Source organism: Syngnathus acus, chromosome 17 (genome assembly GCF_901709675.1).
Source record: "Syngnathus acus chromosome 17, fSynAcu1.2, whole genome shotgun sequence".
Lineage (NCBI taxonomy): Eukaryota > Metazoa > Chordata > Actinopteri > Syngnathiformes > Syngnathidae > Syngnathus > Syngnathus acus.
In genome coordinates this window covers 10443425-10463893 of record NC_051102.1, presented here as the reverse complement: position 1 = coordinate 10463893, position 20469 = coordinate 10443425, and the positions used below count along the sequence as shown (strand labels likewise).

The window sequence follows — 20469 nt, the reverse complement described above, 5'->3', positions numbered from 1 at the left end:
TAAATTGGTAATAATAGGCAAAAGGACAAAATATTATGAGAATAAATTGTAATATTGTGAGAATGCATATATTGAAAAAGACTAACATATATTTTAGAAATGTTAAAATATGACTTTTGATGTTGAAAATATACATTATGACAACAATATTATGACTCAAATCTTCAAAGTGTGACTTGGTTCTTGAAAATGTTTTCTCCTTTTTTCTAGAAAAATGTCATTTTTTTCCCACTTTACTCTCATAACATCCATTTCTTAAATCTGGAGAGTAGACAACTTTTTATCTCCCAAATTATTTTAATGAAAAGATATATAACTGCATTCTCATAGTATTCCAACATGAAAAAATATATGATGTTTGTCTCTTAATGTATTTATCTTTCCTTTTCATCGCGGCCCTGATGCGCCTTCAGAGAGGACGTTTAAAAAAATCGTAACATTGTCACACAAGACGTCAGACGTGGCAGAACGTCGCCTGGGTGAATTATTTAGCATTAGCTACCATCGTTTGTTTATTGCATATCCGTTGATGTCATCTATACGAACTGGCGACAATCGAATAGAAGCTGTCCTATGTGAGCCCGTTATGGGAATTAGGTAGTTAACAGCCTTGACCTTTGCTCGTCATTTGATCGCACGTGATTCATTTTTGTCTGTACGCAAGGAATGAAGGCACGCCAAGACTTGGTGGTCATAATCCAACATGCGCCATCTGCAGCGTCCATAAACATGATGATGATGGTGATCCATCACCAAGAAATATGACAACCAAGTCATATTGTGACCTACTGGAATCTATTCTATTCAGACATTCATGTCAGTAATTTGAGGCAGGCGTGCAGAACAAATTTTTAAATGAAGGGGCCTTAATCAAGTCAGACTATCTATATAAAATATGATGCGACTAACATATTTCATACAGTTGTTATATTGTTCAGAGTTGCTATTATTAAGCATTTTGCATATGGTGTGAATGTGAATAATTTTACGTCAACAACATTTGTACCAAAAAAGGATCTATAGCTGCATCCTAATAAATTGGATTATAGATCAATTTAAAATGTGAAACTTACAGATTCACTACCCAGAGTGCAATATTTCATGATTCAATCAAATAATCTTGACTCTCATATCTTACAGGTGACGCAAATGAGCCAAAGTTCCACTTTTTGAAGTGAGCTACTGCAACAAAGGAACTTTTATATACTTGTATATTTGTGGGCTAAGTATTGCACCATATGGGCTCCCCATACCGACACAAATGGAAAAAAAAGCCCAATCAAATGTGTCACCCTACAAAAATATTACACTGCCCCCTATTGGTCTGGAAGGCAGGTAAGGCGTAGTTTTGCGAGTGTTTTGTATGTCAGCGTTGGTTCAAGCTCGCCAACGGTCGCAAAGACATTCGCAAAAAAACGTTGGACTTTGTGCCTCTGGATTAATCGCTAGTTCTCGCCAGACTGTGTCTTAAGCAAGGCAGTGTCAAATGGAGGAGCTACTCTAATGGAAGAAAAGTCAACATTCATCACTTGTCAGCGATTGGTCTTGCCTCTGGTTCTGATTGGTCCCCACTCAGAGGGGCGCTCCAGCTTTCTGGCGTCACTTGTTCTGGCTCAGGAATTTGGCCCGGCGGTGGTTCAAAGTCACAAACCAGCTCGGACTCCTCCGTGTGGGCGGGGCTGCAGTCAAAGGTAAAGTCCGACTGGTCCTCGGTGAACGAGGGGCTCTCCCGGAGCGTTGGCTCGCCCGGCTCGGTCTGGTCCGACACGTCGATGGGCATATCGTGGTACGCCACGTCTGGCCGGACATCCGCCTGGTCCGGCGGTCTGGGTTCCCGCGGCAACGAGAGTCCCCGGTGGCGCATGCACAGTTTGTGGAGCTCTGTGACCTCGGAGATGCTGCTGGTGTTGCCGCTGTCACGAAAACTGGCCAGCGGGGGGCGCACTTTCACCCCTGCCACCGTCACTGAGCCCTCGATGGCCTTACGTAACTTGACAGGGGGTTAAGTCACAAAGTCAGCAAAGACCCGATCACCCAGCCAAAGACAAAAACAAACCTCTTTGAGCGAGACGACGCCGACCAGACGGCCCATGCTGGTCACGTAGGCGTGATCCAGACCCAGAAGGGAGAAAATGGTGTGGGTCTGCAGGGGTGGGGTAGGGGACAAGACACAAGAACCATGTTGACGAGGTCACAAGCTGAGTCCAGCACAGGGTCGGCCGCTCACACCTTATGAAGCGAGGTGTGCTCCACTAGCTGGAATGGAGCCGGATCAATCTTGGAGTTCTTAAAATCCAGCGGCTGGTCCAGTTGCTGTTCTTCCCACTCGGTGATCTAAAAGCAGACGAGACGAGATACTCCCGCTCCTACGACTAGAACTGCTATCCTTCTTACCTCAGTTGGGCTCATACAATCGTCTACTTCAGTCGAGTCCTGATGAGACAAAATAAACATGAAATATTCACACCTTCAAGTCAAGAACAGAAGAAACACAAACACACAGTCTGCTCATATGCCGCTCGTGCTTTGGCCCAAGCAAGGCAAGGGTTGCTAGGGAACACACGAGACAATCTTACCGTCATAGAGATCCTCACGCGTTTGGGCTTCCTCCTTTCGCACGGGGACGCCCCACACGGACTCTTCCCACCAAGAGTGACGCGCCGAGAAACGTGAGTGACAAGATAAAAAGTGGCCTTTCAGATTCCAGTTGAGGTTTAAAAGTATCGAGCCCAAAAACAGTACTTTCCACCAACCTCTCGCCTCTCTTCGCCTTGCTCGGCATAGGACAGCATCTGAAAACCTTCCAAGGAAAAAGACACAACCCGACTTTCAGACTTGATGTGAATCGGCGACGGCACGGCGACAAAGTACCGTCGGGCGGGTCGGCGTCGCTGACGGCCGCCGTGCTCTTGAGGGCCGACTTGAGAGGACGGCGAAGGTTGGAGACGGCCGAGCCGAAGGAGGACGACTCCTCTGTGGAGATCTGCATGCGAGAGACGTTGACAAAAGGGAGGCGCGCACGCGCACCGCATGCAAGGTCCACACCAAACAATGGAAGACGTGCACGGGTGAGGGCACAGAGCGACCACGAGACACACAAGACAAGCGTGTGAAAAGCCACCCAGAGGACATTTCAACACTGCTGATGCTCGTCACTGATTGGTGTCAAAAAAGACACAAGCTCCATCTGTGCCTTTACCTCCTGCTTCATGCAGCTCACATGCCGTGCCTTAAGTGGAGTTCCCCAGCTAGCCCCGCCCCCGGAGCCACCCTCACACTCGAACCCCGGACGCCTCCACACCTCTTGGGCGCTCACCAAGAAGTGAACCCCTCGATGAGCGTTGTTGCTGTTACGCGGGGATGTGGGGGCGCTGTCGCTAGTCAGGCTGGTGAGGCTGGTCAGGTTGTCGTTGGGGTCGCTGTCCCGGGACAGCAGCTGGCTCAGGTGGGTCAGCCGACGCTGGCGACTCAGCTGCAGCGAGAGCAGAGACTGCAGCTGAAGCTTCTCGATGGAGCCCAGGAGGATCATAGAGTCTGTAGCGGGAAGCGGATGTCACATAGCATAGCATGGCATGGCATAGCGTATTCTCCTTGAGAAGATGTTACCCCGCCTCACCTCGAGATTCAACCAAGGCCAGCGTCTTGAGCTGACCGGTCAGCAGCATCCCCTGCAGCTCCCGATAAGACGAGGTGAGCGTGATGAAGCGCACGTCCCGCACCATGATGTCTTCCACGCGGATATTATACTTCCTGCAACATGGAGGGGACGACAATAACCGCATCCGAACAGCAAAAGAAAATATCAAGCGGATGGAGAGTTTGAAAGACCCACTCGTGATGGCCCATGCCCAACTCGGGAAGATAGGGCAACTTCTTGATGCGGATGATGGAGTCGTACAGCGACGGCTGGAGCGCCTGGGCCACGGCGTTGGCCAAGATCACGGCGATCATCACGGGCAGGATGTGCGAGATCTGGCCGGTCAGCTCGAAGACGATGACGGCGGTGGACACGGTGTGGGTGACGGCCCCGGAAAGCGCCGCAGCACCTGGCGCAAGGAGGGCGGAAAGATGTCAGGAACGATTTGGTCATCCTTACCCCCCAACAAATATTTAGAAATGCCAAAAAAGGAAATGGTTGACGGATGACTGGAGATGCTTACCCACGACAGCGTAACCGCCGGGAACGATGGGATAGACGCTGCCGTCGGCATGGATACCATCGGGAAACATGGCGGCCATGATCTCTCCAACCAGTCTGCCAAATGCCGCGCCTAACCATCACGCGTTGACAACATGATGCATTTTGCGCCATTATATCATCATGAAAAAGAATTGAGGCTAGATTGGACTCACCGATGAGGAAAACCGGCATGAAGGCCCCGCACGGAACGGGCATGGTGGTTGCCACGGCGGACATCCAAAACTGAGAGCGGCGGGCATTCAAGTCAATGGAAAATGGAGTTTTTCGTAGCTTGCAGAGTGAGATTTTCAAGAGGACATTTTTAGAGGATGTGATTGGCCAGATTAACGTGGGATTGTGTTCCTCCTCATTTCTTTTAGATGGTCAAATGGTACTTGCTCAAAGTAGACCCGTTTCCAAGCTCCTCAAGGTGCCCCTGCTATTTTCCCCGTATTTGTACCTTCATGACGATGAAGAGGACGAGCGTGATGAAGACGTTGACCTGCGGGTGCTTCCAGGCGTGGTGGTGGTGGCTGATGTAGTCAAACTCCTCGGCCACACCCTGGCGGCACCACGTGCGGTTGTCAAACAACGCCACCAACGACTCGTGCTGCGTCAGCTGAGCCAAGTCACAAACGCATTCGTACACATTTATGTCAGCCTCGTTACTGAATGGAATTCATTCATTTTTTCCAACAGCCAATAATGACAGCATTGTGAGTTCTTACATTTATTGATTGATTGATTTATTATCAAATAATAATTGTCAATTGTGGCCATGGGAAGCCCTTTGGGATGTTTTTGTGATTAAGGGCTTTATAAATAAATTTGAATCATTACAAAAAAATGTAATCATTACATTACAATTTGTCATCCATGTGTAAATTAACAGCAATGATTAAGAAATGGAATAAATTGCTATTTGATCAAAACCAACACATACAGGTAAGATTGTGTTTCATTCGGTTAAGTCATTTGTTAGTTGACATTGATAAACACTCATGTTGAAAAAAAACAAAGAGTCCTCACCTGGCCCGCCATGAACTGCCCGAGGCCCGGAGGGAACGTGAGCGTGGACACCAGCAGGGTGACGAGCGCCGGATACGCCAAACGCCTGACAGGAAGAGACGGACTGCGGGGTCATTAATAAGAGCGTCCGTCATCAAGATGGGGGCAGAATTTGATTTTTCAAGCGCAGGTGCTGAGGGAGCACCAATCCGAAAATAGCTTGTGTGTGATGTGTGAGACTAAGCGACCCAATTAAGACGCCGCCAGGGCAATTTTAAGCACAAATTCGGGACCACTGCATGCAATTTTTAGCCTTTGGCAGCATATTTAAATCAATTTAAATGTGGCTTCTCTTCATGCCACTCCAATTTGGACTCCCAACCTCAGAAAATCAGATCAAGAGTTGGACAAAAGTATTTGGACATGTGACACAAGTGGGTACATACATAGTGACTGACACACTGGCCTCTTTTTTCTTGCTCACGTTAAAAATCTTTTGAGATGTTCAAAATCGGTGTGAAGGTGTGTGTGTACCCCATATCTTGTTATGTGAATTGATTATCTTGTAAAAAAAAAAAAGCAATTAGGTTCTCTGTCTGCTAAAGAGCTCCGTCATCCCTGGGGACATCGTGCTGCTTTGTGGCGGTGTAACAATTAGAGGGCTGCTGTGAGGGTGACACTCAATTGCTTACTTCCTCAGCAAGAGCTTGTTTATGGTCTTCTGCTTCCTCATGCACTCCACGATGAGCCGATTCAGGTAGACAAACAGGGCGCCGCCGAAACCGCAGGCGATCCTGAAACATAACGTCAGTCACGCCAGTCACTCCGCAAAGCCTTGGACTTGTAATCTTGGAAATAAATGTTTTGAAAGACACTTCAATGCAAAGAAAATTGGATCCGATTAATCATTGGATTCATCGATAATTGATTGTGAAAATATTCAATAGTATATTTAAGCACAAAAGACAAACTGTATTTTTTCATCCAACAAAAGTCCACTAGCTTCATGCTAACATACAATGCAAAATACCCTTGACAGACGAAAGGAAATTAGCATTGACGATATGGTAATATGTTGCATTTCTGGCATCACATTCAACTGCACTGTACTGTAACTCTGAATTCAGCATTCTGTAAAAACCAATCCAAAAATGTGAGTTAAAAATTTGCACTATATAAAGAGCATAAACGATGAACCCTGATAGTAGCAGGACTGCTGGATTGAAAAAGACAACCACGTAAAATAGAGTAAACCAGCGGGGGGGAAAAAAAAAGCTCATTTCATGGCCGACTGTTCAAACACAAATTAAGTCAAGTCGACAGGAATAAAATAAGGAATAGAAGGGAACGCCCTTGGCGAGCTCAAGCGGCTCGGTTGAAACCGCCAGCACGGCGCTCACCCGAGAACGGCGAAGGCCGGCAGCTCCTGAAGGTCAAAGGGGAAATCCAGACGGAAGCGAGTCTTAAAGAGAGCTGTGATGGTCTCTGAGGCAAAAGAAAACCAAATCCAGTCAATCAGAAAATACAACAACAAAAATTGTGCCAAACGTGAGGAAACGGATTGGATTTTTTGTGCTGGTCTACCTTCCTCCTGGTTCCATACCGCCAGCACTCGGAAGATGAAGGCGCTAAAGGTAGCAGCGAAGAAGCCCCTCCAGTAGTTCCTCACAGCAAAAAACGTCGACGTGACCTCGATGCTGAACAACACCCCTTTGGTGCACACGCACAGGTGGTTGTGTCTTTGTGGTCCATATTGAGAACACGGACAATATGCTCAGAACACTTCCCGTCAATGTCATTTTACCTCCGATAGGTGCGGCAAAGCAGCAACCAACGCCCACCGCGCAAGCAGCCGACAGCATTTCGGTGTTCCTCAACTCATTCTGCCCAATCGGCGTCAGACGTGAGAAAAAAAAATTTGAAATGCATATACACAGTAGCAGGGGCTCGATTTATGACATAGTTTGACTCTTATGGTAGCGACTTCTAGAACGTTCGTCTAGTAGTCCATCAATAAAGCCGGGGTAAAAATCATAATTACAGTGAATATTTGTATGAAAAACAAATACAAGAATGTCCCTAATGTCTCGACATGCAGAAAAATATATCAAACATTAGCCACATAGCATCATTGTCTAAGTAAAAGTGCTCTCCTCATTTTTCTTCTCATTTGTTGAATGTCTTGGCTTTTTTTTCCCCCCCAAAACCTTATGCAATCATGCTATTCAGCTAATGATATTTTCAAGAAATGACATTTCCGACCACATTTTATTCATTCGACTTTTGCGATGCAAAGATTAATTGCCGTTGCAGTGGCGGGGGGAGCTTGATTCAATTTAAAGTAAGATTGAAAATGTGATGGATACATTTATATTGCAAATATAAACTGTGAAATAAGTGTTTGTAAATAATTAAGATGGAAAAAAGCCCAACAGCAATGTTCATAGCTGCAAGTTGAAAATAACATTTCTTGAAAATAGGCCTGGCCTGTGGGTCAATTCAAGACGTCAAATGTGGCTACAGCGCCATTGCAGCAAATACGTACGGGGGTTCGCGCCGCAAGCAAAACGCAGAGGATCCGCATGAGACATGTTGAAATCGCGGAAGGCACAGAACGATGGGCGTGGCGGATGGATGACACACTGCAGACACATGGAAAGACATCCAGCTAGCGTGGACGCAAATGGACGTGGTGGCGTATGGAAAAGCCCTTTTGGCATTTTGTCCATATCCTTCATCTCCAGCTTTGAAAAAAAAAAAAAAAAGAGTATCTCGTAAGACACTGTGTTCTACTAGGACTTGTCTTAGCACAAAGAGCAAAAAAAAATCATTATGCTGGACAGCAAAAATATGGAATAAATGCTCCGACTGCTTTTGATTACTCATGTGGATGGAAATGACCACAAGTCATACCTTACTTCCCTCGAAGGGCTCTTCCTTTAGCGGTAATAGGAAAAAAAAAAAAAAGAAAAGATGTTTGAGTAACAGAGTGCCCAAGTTACCTTTTCTCTCTTCGAACAAGCAGCAAATGAACTCCGGCAAGCAGTCTGCTCTGGACTGAATGAACATCTCCCCAGTCTGATTATCTTCTAATGGGAGCTCGACCTCCTTGGACTATTTCAGTCCAACTAAAAGCAATGTTTTGCCTCCTCCGCATCGCCGCCCTTCATCTTTGAGAGGGTGTCCTGTTGAGCGGTAAACATCTCAACTTACTTCCAAGCAATCGAGCAACACATGAAGTCCAGTCTCACCATGTAGATTCCGCCAAAAAGAGCGGCCATGAATTTGCTGAGAAGGGCAGCGCACAGGCTGGCCACGTGTACGAAAGGTCCCTGGAAGAGCAGGATGGAGAAGAGTAACACCTTAGTGGAACATCTTCAGTGGTGGACAATCGGGCTGTTTGGAACACCGCCCACCACAAATTTGCTTTGAATATGGTTTTGTATGTGTCAGATCCTCTACCTCCTTCCCCAGAGGCATCCCGCTGCCCAGGGCGCAGGTGAGCCCGATGACCTTGGCCACAAACGTCTTAAAAGTCAAGTACTCCTTGAGGACCACCCCCCTCAGGATGGTCTTCATCTCCGGAATGCCCGAGCCTGAGCCACCGCAACATGCCAGGTGTTGCCATGATGGAATGGAGGCAAAAGAGGAGTTGAAAGAAAGCAATTACAGAGGAGCAGAAAAAAAGGTTGGAGGGGAGGGAGGGAGGGAGGGGCGCTGATTGATATTCATATAAGCTTCTATATGCACATCTCATTTTATGGATAAAAGGGAGGTTCGTTCGCGGCCTTCTAGCGCATTACGGAGGCAATTAGGTTCTTCAAACATGCAGCGGCCGCTGCCGATAGCAAACTAATGAATTCCTTCAAGGTGCGCCTGCCTCACCCACGGCCTGCGGGGCCAGGATCTGCGTGAATCCTGCCGAGAACGTGATGAGCACCACGGGGTAGCTGACCCAGGCGATGTACTGCAGCAGCAGATGATTGTCCAGGCCGCCGTGCATCCACTTCTGTGCTGCACACACACACACGCACACACAGCCCAGATTGTCAGTGTAAAACCTGGCGAAGGTTATTTCGTCTGCTCTGAGACTCTTTTCTACCTTCTTGGCAGAAGGCGATGGCGTAGTCCATGACCCAACTGACCAGCGCCATGAGCAGCCCCAGTAGGATGAGGAAGATCCAGTCCTCTCCCAGCCGCGAGATCAGAAACTTCTGACAGCTGGAGGCGCATGCTGGAATGTGGACAGAGAAAGAAAATCTTTTTTTTTTTAATTGGTTTGAAATCAGCAGAAATGATGCATCATCAATGATTTATTCCAATTTGTGCCCCCAGAACAACTGTGTACTTTTTTTTTCCATCTGGGAATGGATTTTCTCTTTATGCGACAATTCCATTCGAATGGCGAGTATAATCATTTGTAGAAGCAAGAAAAAAACCTTCCAGATCCAAATAGCAATCAGTGGCGAGGCTTAGTAAATAACCTCATTATGCGGAATGTTTGTCGAGAGGCTTTTGTACATCCGCCGTTAATGAGAAGGCGTTTGCTTCTCGGCGAAATAACAAAACAGGCAAAAGTGCTTGTCATATTCATGTCAACTTGACGGAATAAAAAAAAAAAAAAAAAAAAGCTGATTTGTGCTGAAAGTGAGCAAATAACAAAATGCAACAATTCCTCCACAAGCGCTTTGATCATTTTGGTTTATTTCACACTCGACTGGTCACTGCCAGGAAGATGCAGTAACAAGTCTCCGAACGCATTCCTGCTTCAGCATCGAAAAGACAAAAAACACAATCCGAGGCTGTTTTTAACTCTGGGCCAAAAAAAAAAAAAAAAAGCTTTTTGTTGTGTGCGTGGGCTACCCTTGTCCAAAAAGCTTCAGTGCTAGTTACTCATCATCAAAACCACACAAATGTCGTCCGGCCTCCACATACACACACACACACACACACACACACACACACACACGCACGAGGGAATCGCTAAAACTCCCACAGTGGAATTTGTGAAACTCTTATCTAACAAGGCAAAAGCGAGAAGAGCTGTCCAGCCAGCCACAATGGCTAAAAACAGTTTCCTAGCCTTTTTGGAACCACGGCAGAGTGTGATTCTATATTGGGCAAAAAAAGAATGTTCCATTTTTGCAATTGTAACCACCTAGTAGAGGAGTTGGAAATTGTTCCGCCTGTCACGACATCATCGGCATATATCAATGCATTATTTGTGGTAAATAAACATTTTTATGAATAATTTCTACAGCACACCTTGTTTGGCTTGGTCTGTATATTTGGATCTCCAAGCAAGCAGGTGCCAGAACACATATCAGTGTTTTAGCGAGGCTTTTAAACAGCTCCCATAAAAATTGAGCGAGGCGGAATTTAAAGGCACTTTCTGTCGCGCTCGATCCATCTCAGCTTTAATCAGATCACTGCTCGCAAGGGCAAACAGACAACACATTGTTAATTGCCATTGTTGAATTGGCCACTTCACATAAGTTTAGTGACACAAATTGGAGGGATGGATGGATAGACTGGCTGAAATGGAGCTTTCCTTCTCAGGCACTACCTCCTCTCCTTTGTTTACTCACAAGGCGAGACGCAAGATAATCTGACTGACGTCGAGACTGAACCAGCAAGTAAACAAGACCAGCGCAGATCCCTCACACACGCACGCACCCAGCACTTGTGCTTGACATTGAGAGAGGCAGCTCGGCCCGAGGTCATTGCTCAGATGGGTCGCGTGCAATCACGCTCACATCTCGTCACCTCATCCCTCTGCTCTACTTTGAAGATGGAACGTATTGTTGGAAACATTTTTATGCCCTTTGCAGCAACACCACCAAAGGCATTCTTAGATTTGGCCGATGAGATGCGATCATTTGAATCATGACGTCAATGGCAAATGTTGCCTTTGGCAAAGGTCAGAAGAAGAAGAAAAAGCACTCACACTGGCACTTGGCGCACGGTTCTTTCTGGTACTCGTGCAGATCCGCCGCACGACTTCGGACGCTGGCGTTCCGCCGCAGCCCTTCGCCGTTGCGCACGCCGCCATCGCGCAGGCGGGCCGCTTCCGCCTTAGCGTAGGCACCCAGCTCCTGCGTGTACCGCCCATACATCTGTAGGGGTCACAAAGGTCACACACTTGGGGGGGGGGACTTGCTCAACATAATGATCAACAATAATTTTATTGCAATGGTTATTTATTCACTCTCAACTCAAACATAATCCATAACACTGGAAAATGATTCTCCATGCACATTTGCAAATGTAAATATTGAACACGCTCAACACTGGTCAATGCAGACAAGCCAAAATACAAACTTCTATCAGCTTGTTTAAAAAAAAAAAAATGGTTTTGCCAAAATGGCTTCCTGCTAATGAGCTGCACCTGTCCACGTGGCTACTATTCAATTGCCTCCCAATGACAAAGGGGCGGAGCCACTGCTGGACCAGTATAAAGCCTGCGTCTGACTCTCCCTCTTTGTCCCTGTACTCTTGAGCATTGCCATGGAGCGTTCCAGGAGCCTGGTTGGTGTTTGGCTAGTGATTGTTGGACTTTTGGTCGGCGATGCAGTGGCCCAGCACTGGATGGAGGCCCTGAACACCGACAACAAGCGTCCTGCGCCGCTACTTCCGAAGCAGACAGGAGTTCCTGCGCCTGCGCCTGCGCCTCATGTTGACAAATGCCAAGTGGAGCACAATGAGATGATCCAGTGTGGCACCCGCGATATCACCAATGAGCAATGCGTAGCCATCAACTGCTGCTACGATGGACGCCGCTGCTATTACGGCAAAGCGGGTAAATGCAAGCTAAATTCTCATGTTTGAGCAGGAGTGGAAATGCAAATTCAGTAACAGTGTGGGTTTGTTCATTGAATTTTTGCTGACTCCACAACACGTTGGCATGTTCAAAATTGGCCAATTGTGCTACCGACCCTGTCAAACCTTTTTTTTTTTTTTTTACTCTTGTCAGTGACTGTGCAGTGTACAAGAGACGGCCAATTTGTGGTGGTGGTGGCTCGTGACTCCACGATGCCGCCGGTGGATGTGACTGCAGTCAGCCTGATGGAAATGAACGATCCTGCTTGCAACGCCGTCGACGCCACCGCCACATTCGCCATCTTTCAGTTTCCCATGTCCATGTGCGGCACAACGGTCAAGGTGGGTGCTTTTGCTTTAAAATGATCAACTTTGCCTATAAAACTACAGACTTGTCTCATAACCACAATTTTCTGCAGGAGGAAGACGGTTTTGTGGTATACGAGAACCACATGTCATCGTCGTATGAAGTGGGAATCGGACCTCGAGGTTCCATCACCCGGGACAGCCATTTTGAGTCAGTGCTTGAGAATTGAAAACTTGAAATGACAGTTGATTTAAACCGAAATCTGAAAATTAGGCTTTGGTTGACTTGAGTCCAAAGGATGAAAAACGCTAACACCTTTTATTTATTTTTTTAATAATTAAAGTAAAGTGCCATTCATTGTGCTTAATTCCTCGTCTTTCTGCGCAGCAGTCAAGTGGCCTCTTTAGTGTTTGGAACTTCCTGATGTTCTTTTTGCCCAGGCTTCTATTCCAGTGCAGATATTCAGGCACAGCTGTGGAAGCGCTGGTCGTGGAGGTCAACGCCCTCCCTCCGCCTGTGCCAGTGGCTGCCGGCGGACTTCTCAGGGTGGAGCTCAGACTGGGCAACGGGGAGTGTCTCTCAAAGGGTTGTGTCGAAGGTGCGTACGTTAGCGCCTCGGTCTTTCCACGTGCTCCTTTTCATGCCTCAAAGTGAAACTCTACTTGCAGAGGAGGTGGCGTACAACTCTTTCTACGCCGCGGTAGATTACCCCATCACTAAAGTGCTCCAGCAACCTGTGTACGTTGAGGTCCGCATCCTGGACAGGTCTGATCCCAGCATTGTTTTGAATCTGGAGCGCTGCTGGGCCACCACCACTCCTAATTCCAACAGCGTCCCTCAGTGGGATCTTCTAGTAGATGGGTAAACTAATCTCTCCACCAAATTCAGCAATGTGATATTGAAGGCTGGATCGTTGCAGGTGTCCCTACCACGATGACCGCTACCAGACCATTATGGTGCCTGTGCACGACTCTAGAATTCCTTTCCCGACACACTACAAGCGCTTTATCTTAAAGATGTTCTCCTTTGTGGCGCCAAACCACTACGCTCCTCAGAAGGACAGGGTACGCTGTCAAAACGTCGGTGGAAGACAGTCATGCTTGATTTGGGAACTAAATCAAGGATGTGTTTTTTTTTTTTTTTTTCGCAGGTTTTCATCCACTGCATGACATCGGTGTGCTACCCAAGCAACATGCACTCCTGTGACCAAATGTGCTATGGCAGACATCGTGAGTAACCCGCTTAAGTCATGACTGGGCTGCCATATTGATGCCTTATTTCTTTTTTTAATTCATTGTCAGAATCTGCGGGAAAACCTCAGACTACTGCCCGTAAGGTTCTAAACCAGGATGTGGTCTCTAGCAGACAGGTGAATCTGACCCCAATGAGGGGCTACCCTACTGGTCCTCTGAGAAAATGGAAGAGATGACCACTTACCCAAAGCCAGTCATGACTTTTAATAAAGGCTTGTTTAAAAGAATCTTTGTTGCAGCCGGGCTTTCTTTGTTCATGCGAAGGTCACTGCCTCGGCTCAATGTGCGAGGCACTAATGGAACTTGGCTCCGCCCACAAAATGTGATGCATTTCTGCTTGGCGTCAATAGAAAGCTAGAGATTGACACATTGCACTTGTCATCTGGGTACTGCATAGACTAGAATGAGCTTTATTTTGCCTGAGGACATAATGTGGATTGCATTAAGCCTGACCTTTTGAATCCCACGTAAACTTGAGGCAGGCTTTAAAAGGCTATGGGAGCATTTCTGCAAGGTATCAATTTTTCCAGTTTGACATCTAGCACTCATTAAAATGGCTGTTTGCATCAATGGTGACAATTGATTTAAGTGTGCATCTTCGGTCTAGCTGTGAGGCTTTCCACTTTTCTCCTTGCTGCATCTAGTGCATCATTCTCACTCACTGCTCTGCGCTTTTATTTTTTTTTTATTCCCAACTCCTCCCCCCCCCCCCCCCCCCCACTTTCATTGAAATGGGTATCACGACTCATCCAGGCTTGCTTGTTCTGCTCTTGTGAACACGGGGTGGAGGTTTGTGGAAAGAAAAGAAAAGCTGCTCGATAGGCAGCTTCCCTCCTGACAGATGGACAAAGAGCACAATGTTGGTTTCCCTTTTCGTCCACCCACAATCCAACCTGCCTGTGAATGTTGGAGCTACGGCACTTGGCATGAATTGGGACAGTCGGACGGCAAAGGCTAGATAATTAAACGTTGAGCATTGGTAGATAAGCTAGCATCAAGTTGTCCTTGAGCCAAGATTGATTTAATTGTCAGCCTGGTTAATGAAGGCTGTGTATTTTATGATCTGCTTTGTTTTATGGTCTCCCGCCTCCATTACAAGTTCTTGGCATTCTGCTCTTGTCTAGTGAAGTTATTTCCTATCGAGGTGACCTTCGGTAATTTTTGATTGTGTGCGATTGCAGATTCAAATTATCCATGGCTCAGTTTGCCATACAATTGAGAGCAGTGACTTGATGTGATGATGACTCAGTCACAGTAGACAGCCCGATCGCACACATTCAGGCCCGTTAAGTGTTTAATTGGGACATGTTAGTGGTTCTCTAACCGCCTTCCTGCTGGTAGAGACGGGGAGAGCAGTACCTGGGCCATCTGGACCTTGCGAGAGCAGCAGGTGGGTTACCAGAGCTGCTGTCTCACATTGGGCCAACTCCCACGAGAGCAACTTCAGAAGCAGAATTAGTCAGTTTTACTCCCACACTGAACCCTGGACACCAGTTCAGCTCTCGCGCCTCCCATCTGGTTGTCGTTGGATGACTGCACCGAAGGGAGAAACTTGTACTTTGTGTGTGTGTGTGCTGGGTAACTGGAAAAATCTGCATTTGATAGTTTACTTTTTATCGTGTCCGACCTACATTGTGACGAGTTTTATTATCTTGTAAAACCGTGTGAAGAGCTCCAATCAACGATTGATTTTCCACCCTTTCTCCCGATAGTGAGGCGCTGCAGTCAGCGCATGAGCGGGCATCACACAACAGATGAGATTCAAGTTCTTCATTATTCAGCAAATCCCAAGGCGCTGCCGCGTAATCAATTCGCCGTGAGGAGATGGAGGCGGTGCAAAGGACATATATTTGACATTCTAATGACCACAGACTTGTGCAAAACGGCTCAGGAAAATTTGGTTGCTACATGAAAGAAACATCATGACAAAGTTAATGGAGATTTCATGTCTCGAGGCAAGGCGGAGGGAGATACTGTCAGATGGGATTTTTCTTTTTCGATAGAAGCGTCGCAGATGTTACATATGATAGCGTGACTGTGATGGAGACAAACTCAATTAGGCCCCTAAACACTTCTGGGAGAAATTCAACCGCAGCAGAACACAAACTGGACTCATCTTGCTTGCCATCATTAGAGCCACGCTTACAAACAAAAATGTATTTTAAACACCAAAGGATAATCACTCAGAATGATCACATTTTGAGACATCAATCGAGAGTGTCAATTAAGCTCGAATAGTAAAGCTTCCATTGTAAACAATCTCATGGTCCTTTTCTAGTGGAACTTTGTGCAATCTATTTTAGGAGTCAAATGAATTGTGATTTTCTTCCTCCCTCTCCGCAAACACTGCAGACATTCCTTCTGCAGCGGTGTGCAGGTAAGAGTCCAATTTGGCAGTGACAGCACCTGGAATGGACCCGAGCCACCGGCAGTGTGGGAGAAAGGACAGGAGTGCTGACTGGGGGGGGGGGGATGCAAAGAGACAGCACTGTCACCTGAAGTGTCTTTGGATACGGAGGGGAAGGTCACGCTACGAGATGGACACACAATGGAAATGCGTCATGATTGGAGAAGGATGACCTTGACAAGGACAAGTGCTGCTGCTTCAGCCACGTAAAAAAAAAAACAACAGCTAATCTGTTGTCAAATTGTCAATATCAAAACACATTTTAAATGAGGCCTTTTTCTATACCGATTAGCTTCATTGTGTTATATGTGAGCTGGAATCTATCCAGCACCACTTTATAGCATAAAAAAAAATTGCTCAGCGTCCAGCCCCTGAAACTTTTCGAAATAAACAAAAGCTGACGTCACACTTGTAAGTGTGGATGGAGAGATTTCCGCGCACAGCTATAATCAGAAAGCCACTTGCAGTCAGATCATACGAAACATTCAATTTGCCTGGCAGATTGTGGAATATTAAGTGGGACTTGTGCGCGTGTGCCACTGCACCAGCGTAGCATGTTTTACATAAAGATGTTGCGGCACTGAGGCTTTAAATATTTATCAGCCCGGGCCAGACTGGAGAATCGGGAGGAGATCTTTATGCTCAAGTGTCGTGATAGAAATCTATGTGACAAGGACAAATAATAGAGTCCGACAAATTTGTTGTAATATGATGGAAATCTGATTGGACTAATTCTGTAATGCTGTGAAAAACAAGAGAAATACTAAATTCACGTGGAAGAACAACAATCACCTCAACAAATGGTCAAAGTTCTCTATTTCGGTATTATTTGAACATTTTCGTGTTTAATCATACCAGTGTTTATCTGGGATCTCACTCGCTAATGATCGAGTAATCTGAGATCGATTGTTAATGCCTCTTTGCACCTACTTGGCGATCTCTGAAGTCAAGTCTGTTGAGGAATCGATACGCACGATTTCTTTCGTGATTTTTTCTCCCTGTTTTCAGGTATGTTGTGGACTAAGAGTTTCTTTACTGTATGTCGTTGTTTGTTGTTATGTAGACGACATTGGCCCGATCGTGAAAGAGAATGTTGTGTAAATATTTTCTTTGTCAAGTGTCTACTGTGCGTGGGCCCCGCTCTTGGACTTTGCATACCGCCACGTTGGGACAAACTGTGTGCATGCACACAGGTCGCCGCTTGCTAAAATGTTTTTTATAGTTGCTCATATTTGGCCGAAATGGAAATCCGACTTTGCTTGCGCTCAGCAACCGATAAGAAGGCAGAAAAAGGCTGACGTCACTGAAGGCCAGCAATCTGGTGGCGAGAAGATGAATTTGAAATGTGATCGCTAAAATAAAAATTGCTCTGGACAAATTCGATTGCCATGGCTGAAATCTGATTGGACCAAAAAAACTGTCACATATCCTGAAAACAGAGGCATAAGAAACACTAAAAGAATAAGGTGATATATCAAATATTACAAGTGAGGATATAAATGTGTGTGCCTGCTTACTGGCTTGTGACTTTGATCCCTGCAGCTGCCAATTCCTGAGCTCCCCGGTGTTAGAAGGACATGAGCGTACCACCTCCAAACATCTGCTCTGACTGAGACACAGCACCTCTGGCATGTATATGAAGGTGAAAACATATGCTCGCTCCATCCCAACCACACACATCGACACTCGTCACGCCTTCTTTGCCGCACGTGCACAAACGAAATTAAACCAGGACGAATAATTGAGATCGTATAAGAATCAGAGCAGAGGGGAAAAAAATCAACTTGAAGGGAACTGTAATGTTCTGACACTAAGTCCTGTTCTCTACCCACTTGGAATCCTTTGAGGCAGACCGGCGCCGGCTGCCTATGCTCCCAGCATACATTGCGACCGACAGCAGGGAAGAAGCCGGCGACCCGTGAAGCCGTCCCCGGTGGCTCTCCTGCTGTCGTTCACAGACAAGGTCTCACCTGGACCGCTCCCTCAGAAGAACTCTAGAGCACTAAAAGCAAGCTCTGTTTTTGCACTTCATATCTCACAATTTGGTACTAAAATGCATTTTTCCTAGCGCAAACAAACACAGCTGTCCGACAGATGCCGCTTCTATTTGGAAGATTTCTGCAAACACGCTGCGGTGCACTGCCGCACGCTAGCTCGGTTTGAGATTTCCTCCAGGAGAACGCATCAAGATGGATCTTTCCAGCAACAGTGAGATGTTCCCTATTCCGAGTTGTACGAGCTTGACGGCTGTAAGACTCCGAGGACGCTTTGTCAACACAACGATCCAATTTTAGAGTGCGATGCGAGCAGCGCGAGACCGCCAGTGTGGGCTGACGCTTTATCTGATTGCATTTTGCTTAGATTCTCCAGAGCGAAAACACACATGCAGGGTTTCACCCCGACGAGGACATTCGATGCCGAGCGCGGTAGCCTCGAAAGTCGAAGGGCTCGGCCCTGCGGATCCATTGCATTGATTTTTGATTCATTAAGAATTTGGTGGGCCGTGTGGAACCGGATTGATCGAGTGTGCTTATCAGCAAGCATGTGTGATTGCTTTGTTTACTCGCTCTGTACTCCTAAAAATAGCCAATTGTGATCTACATGCTGTAGAAGTGTAGATTTATTGTTGCATGTTGATATTTATCCATTTCTGAATTCTTGTGAGCATCACAAACAGAAATGAATAAGTAGCATTGAATATGAATAGACTAAATACCAGTGACAGTACTCAACTCAACTGCGTTTGATCTTCCAGGGGCTACGCTATAAACAAACTGATATATGCTTGGGTCGTTTCAGCCATGTCAACTCATTCCAATTTATGTCTGTCCTAAAGTCAAAATGACATAAGACCGTTTTCATTGGCTGAGTCGCTACCAATGAATCATCGCGGGCTCATGACGAAAGCCAATGATCCATTTGTAAGCACTTGAAAATGGAGGGGAAAAAAGTCAACAGTAGCTGTGATGGATGGTAGGAATGTGTCGCAGCTACTTTATTTTGTTGCTCATCTGCATATTTGAAGAAGTCTTTCTGCCAACTGAAATGATTTATTTCACACATTATGTCAGTTCTCTCGCTGGACCTTGGCATCAACCCAGGAAATGCTCATGAATATTCAATCACTAGAGAGGAAAACGTGGGGAGGTTTACATACGTTACACTATATATTTATAGACACACGCACACACGCATCTTTTGAATGCATGTCCAACTATTCAGCGTTTCTATGATTCGACAAAAACGAGTCTTCACCAGCTTGCAGCAAAAATAGAGAATGGAAGAGCAAATGTTTTACCAAAGATATTGAAATGTGACTTTTGAACAATTATGCTCCACTGATGATGACGTACTTGTAAGTAAGGGATATCTTTTAGTCAATCATTTACATCGTGATCATTATCACATTTCTTGTTTGTTTTTCTATTGCTTGCTTTGTTTGATTGTCAATGTCTTTGACAATACGCATGCATTAGGGAGATTTACTCCAAATCCCGATGTTAGTGCCATGTCTGCGGTGTTTTCGTTTGTGTCGGTGATACGGAGCAATATCAGCCGTCCTTCGGGGACCCCATACTTTCCAACAGCGAGCAACAGCTAGAAAGGGGCCCCATGCGGGGGGTTTCCAGCAGGTTGTCCTTACAGTGTCTAAAACAGCGCCATTGTTTTGTCATCGTTCATTTTTGTCGTCTGCAAGTTTATCAAGAGTAAAATTGGCGAGCGCCCACAGGGATTGCAAGTAATCAGGGTAAAAAAAAATAAAAACACGTAGCACAATAAGCCCTTCTGGTAGCATTTGCCCTTGAGCGAAGACATGGACAAAGTTGAGCAGAAAGCACATTTTTGACCGTTTAGAAAGGTAGAAACGAATGGAACGTAACAAACTCGTACTCACTTTTCCCCTGGGCGACTCCGCTCCTCCCGACACTTCCAAATCGTCAGCTGCGACGTCGCTCCATTGCACCTCGCGGAAAGAAGACGCAAGTTGAAGCAAGGACGCGCGCTGCCACAGGTTGCTGCTAGCTGCCGCTCTCCTTAATCGATAACGTGACCGGGCTGCAAATGACACGCGTGAGAGCTCTCGCTGGATGCCACCCGCAGGCTCGTCGAAGATGCGCAAGCCATTCGGCGGCTCTGGAAAGTTACTCGCGCCGCGCGTAATTCACGGCTTTTGCGCACACGAGCAAGCCGTTTGGATCGATTTCATCATCGGCGAATATGCGTTTTTGTGCTGCACCGGCGAATAGAGAAAGTCGTCCTTTTAGGCCGGCTCGGGCTGATGTGGGAGGATGAAGACAGCGGGGGACCGGGAGTCGTGTCCGTGATGCAATGCGGGTAGCGCCGGTGTCGCGTCCTGCAGCTTTCCCCATGCGTGCAGAAATGCTGGCGCCCCGGTCGGAGCGGATGTGTGCATTTGTCTTAATTTCGGCATTGTCTGCAGAGACAAGGAAGGGGAGGAGGAGGAGGCAAACTATGTGTACATTCTCCCTTGCTG

At 46.5% G+C, this 20469-nt stretch overlaps 2 protein-coding genes and 1 long non-coding RNA gene across 4 annotated transcripts; 2 read left to right on the top strand and 1 right to left on the bottom strand.

Moving 5' to 3' along the window:
• Positions 1–848: 848 nt before the first annotated feature.
• LOC119137096 (chloride channel protein 2-like) lies at positions 849–20460 on the bottom strand. 2 transcript variants are annotated; one of them, XM_037276130.1, is made up of 25 exons: positions 19870–20460; positions 11136–11304; positions 9291–9422; positions 9074–9202; positions 8651–8784; positions 8440–8520; positions 8102–8125; positions 6993–7071; positions 6773–6898; positions 6589–6673; positions 5881–5982; positions 5210–5312; positions 4641–4799; positions 4354–4423; positions 4161–4271; positions 3833–4046; positions 3617–3750; positions 3302–3534; positions 2872–2983; positions 2754–2800; positions 2577–2639; positions 2395–2433; positions 2230–2334; positions 2057–2143; positions 849–1990 (listed from the first exon to the last, which is right to left on the bottom strand). In XM_037276130.1, exons 2-25 carry the CDS (start codon positions 11302–11304, stop codon positions 1526–1528), a joined length of 3003 nt encoding a protein of 1000 aa, XP_037132025.1. In that variant the 5' UTR covers positions 19870–20460; the 3' UTR covers positions 849–1525. The 2 variants fall into 2 exon arrangements, with proteins under 2 accessions (XP_037132025.1, XP_037132026.1); XM_037276131.1 differs by having other exon boundaries at positions 3317–3534.
• On the top strand, positions 8790–9614 carry LOC119137099. The gene is made up of 3 exons (XR_005100861.1): positions 8790–8876; positions 9059–9199; positions 9302–9614. It is a non-coding gene; the product is annotated as an uncharacterized LOC119137099 (long non-coding RNA).
• LOC119137097 (zona pellucida sperm-binding protein 4-like) lies at positions 11532–13792 on the top strand. The gene is made up of 8 exons (XM_037276132.1): positions 11532–11987; positions 12162–12349; positions 12427–12524; positions 12755–12912; positions 12983–13175; positions 13234–13378; positions 13465–13543; positions 13616–13792. Exons 1-8 carry the CDS (start codon positions 11696–11698, stop codon positions 13741–13743), a joined length of 1281 nt encoding a protein of 426 aa, XP_037132027.1. The 5' UTR covers positions 11532–11695; the 3' UTR covers positions 13744–13792.
• Positions 20461–20469: the final 9 nt, after the last annotated feature.

Coding starts and splice junctions, on each gene's coding strand:
- LOC119137096 (XM_037276130.1), bottom strand. CDS start 11,304: ATGTATGGGCGGTACACGCAGGAGCTGGGTGCCTACGCTAAGGCGGAA. Junction 7,072..8,101: donor AGCCCTTCGAGGGAAGTAAG/GTATGACTTGTG, acceptor CCGATTGGGCAG/AATGAGTTGAGGAACACCGA. Junction 2,144..2,229: donor AGCACACCTCGCTTCATAAG/GTGTGAGCGGCC, acceptor CCACCCCTGCAG/ACCCACACCATTTTCTCCCT.
- LOC119137097 (XM_037276132.1), top strand. CDS start 11,696: ATGGAGCGTTCCAGGAGCCTGGTTGGTGTTTGGCTAGTGATTGTTGGA. Junction 12,350..12,426: donor TGTGCGGCACAACGGTCAAG/GTGGGTGCTTTT, acceptor AATTTTCTGCAG/GAGGAAGACGGTTTTGTGGT. Junction 13,379..13,464: donor ACGCTCCTCAGAAGGACAGG/GTACGCTGTCAA, acceptor TTTTTTTCGCAG/GTTTTCATCCACTGCATGAC.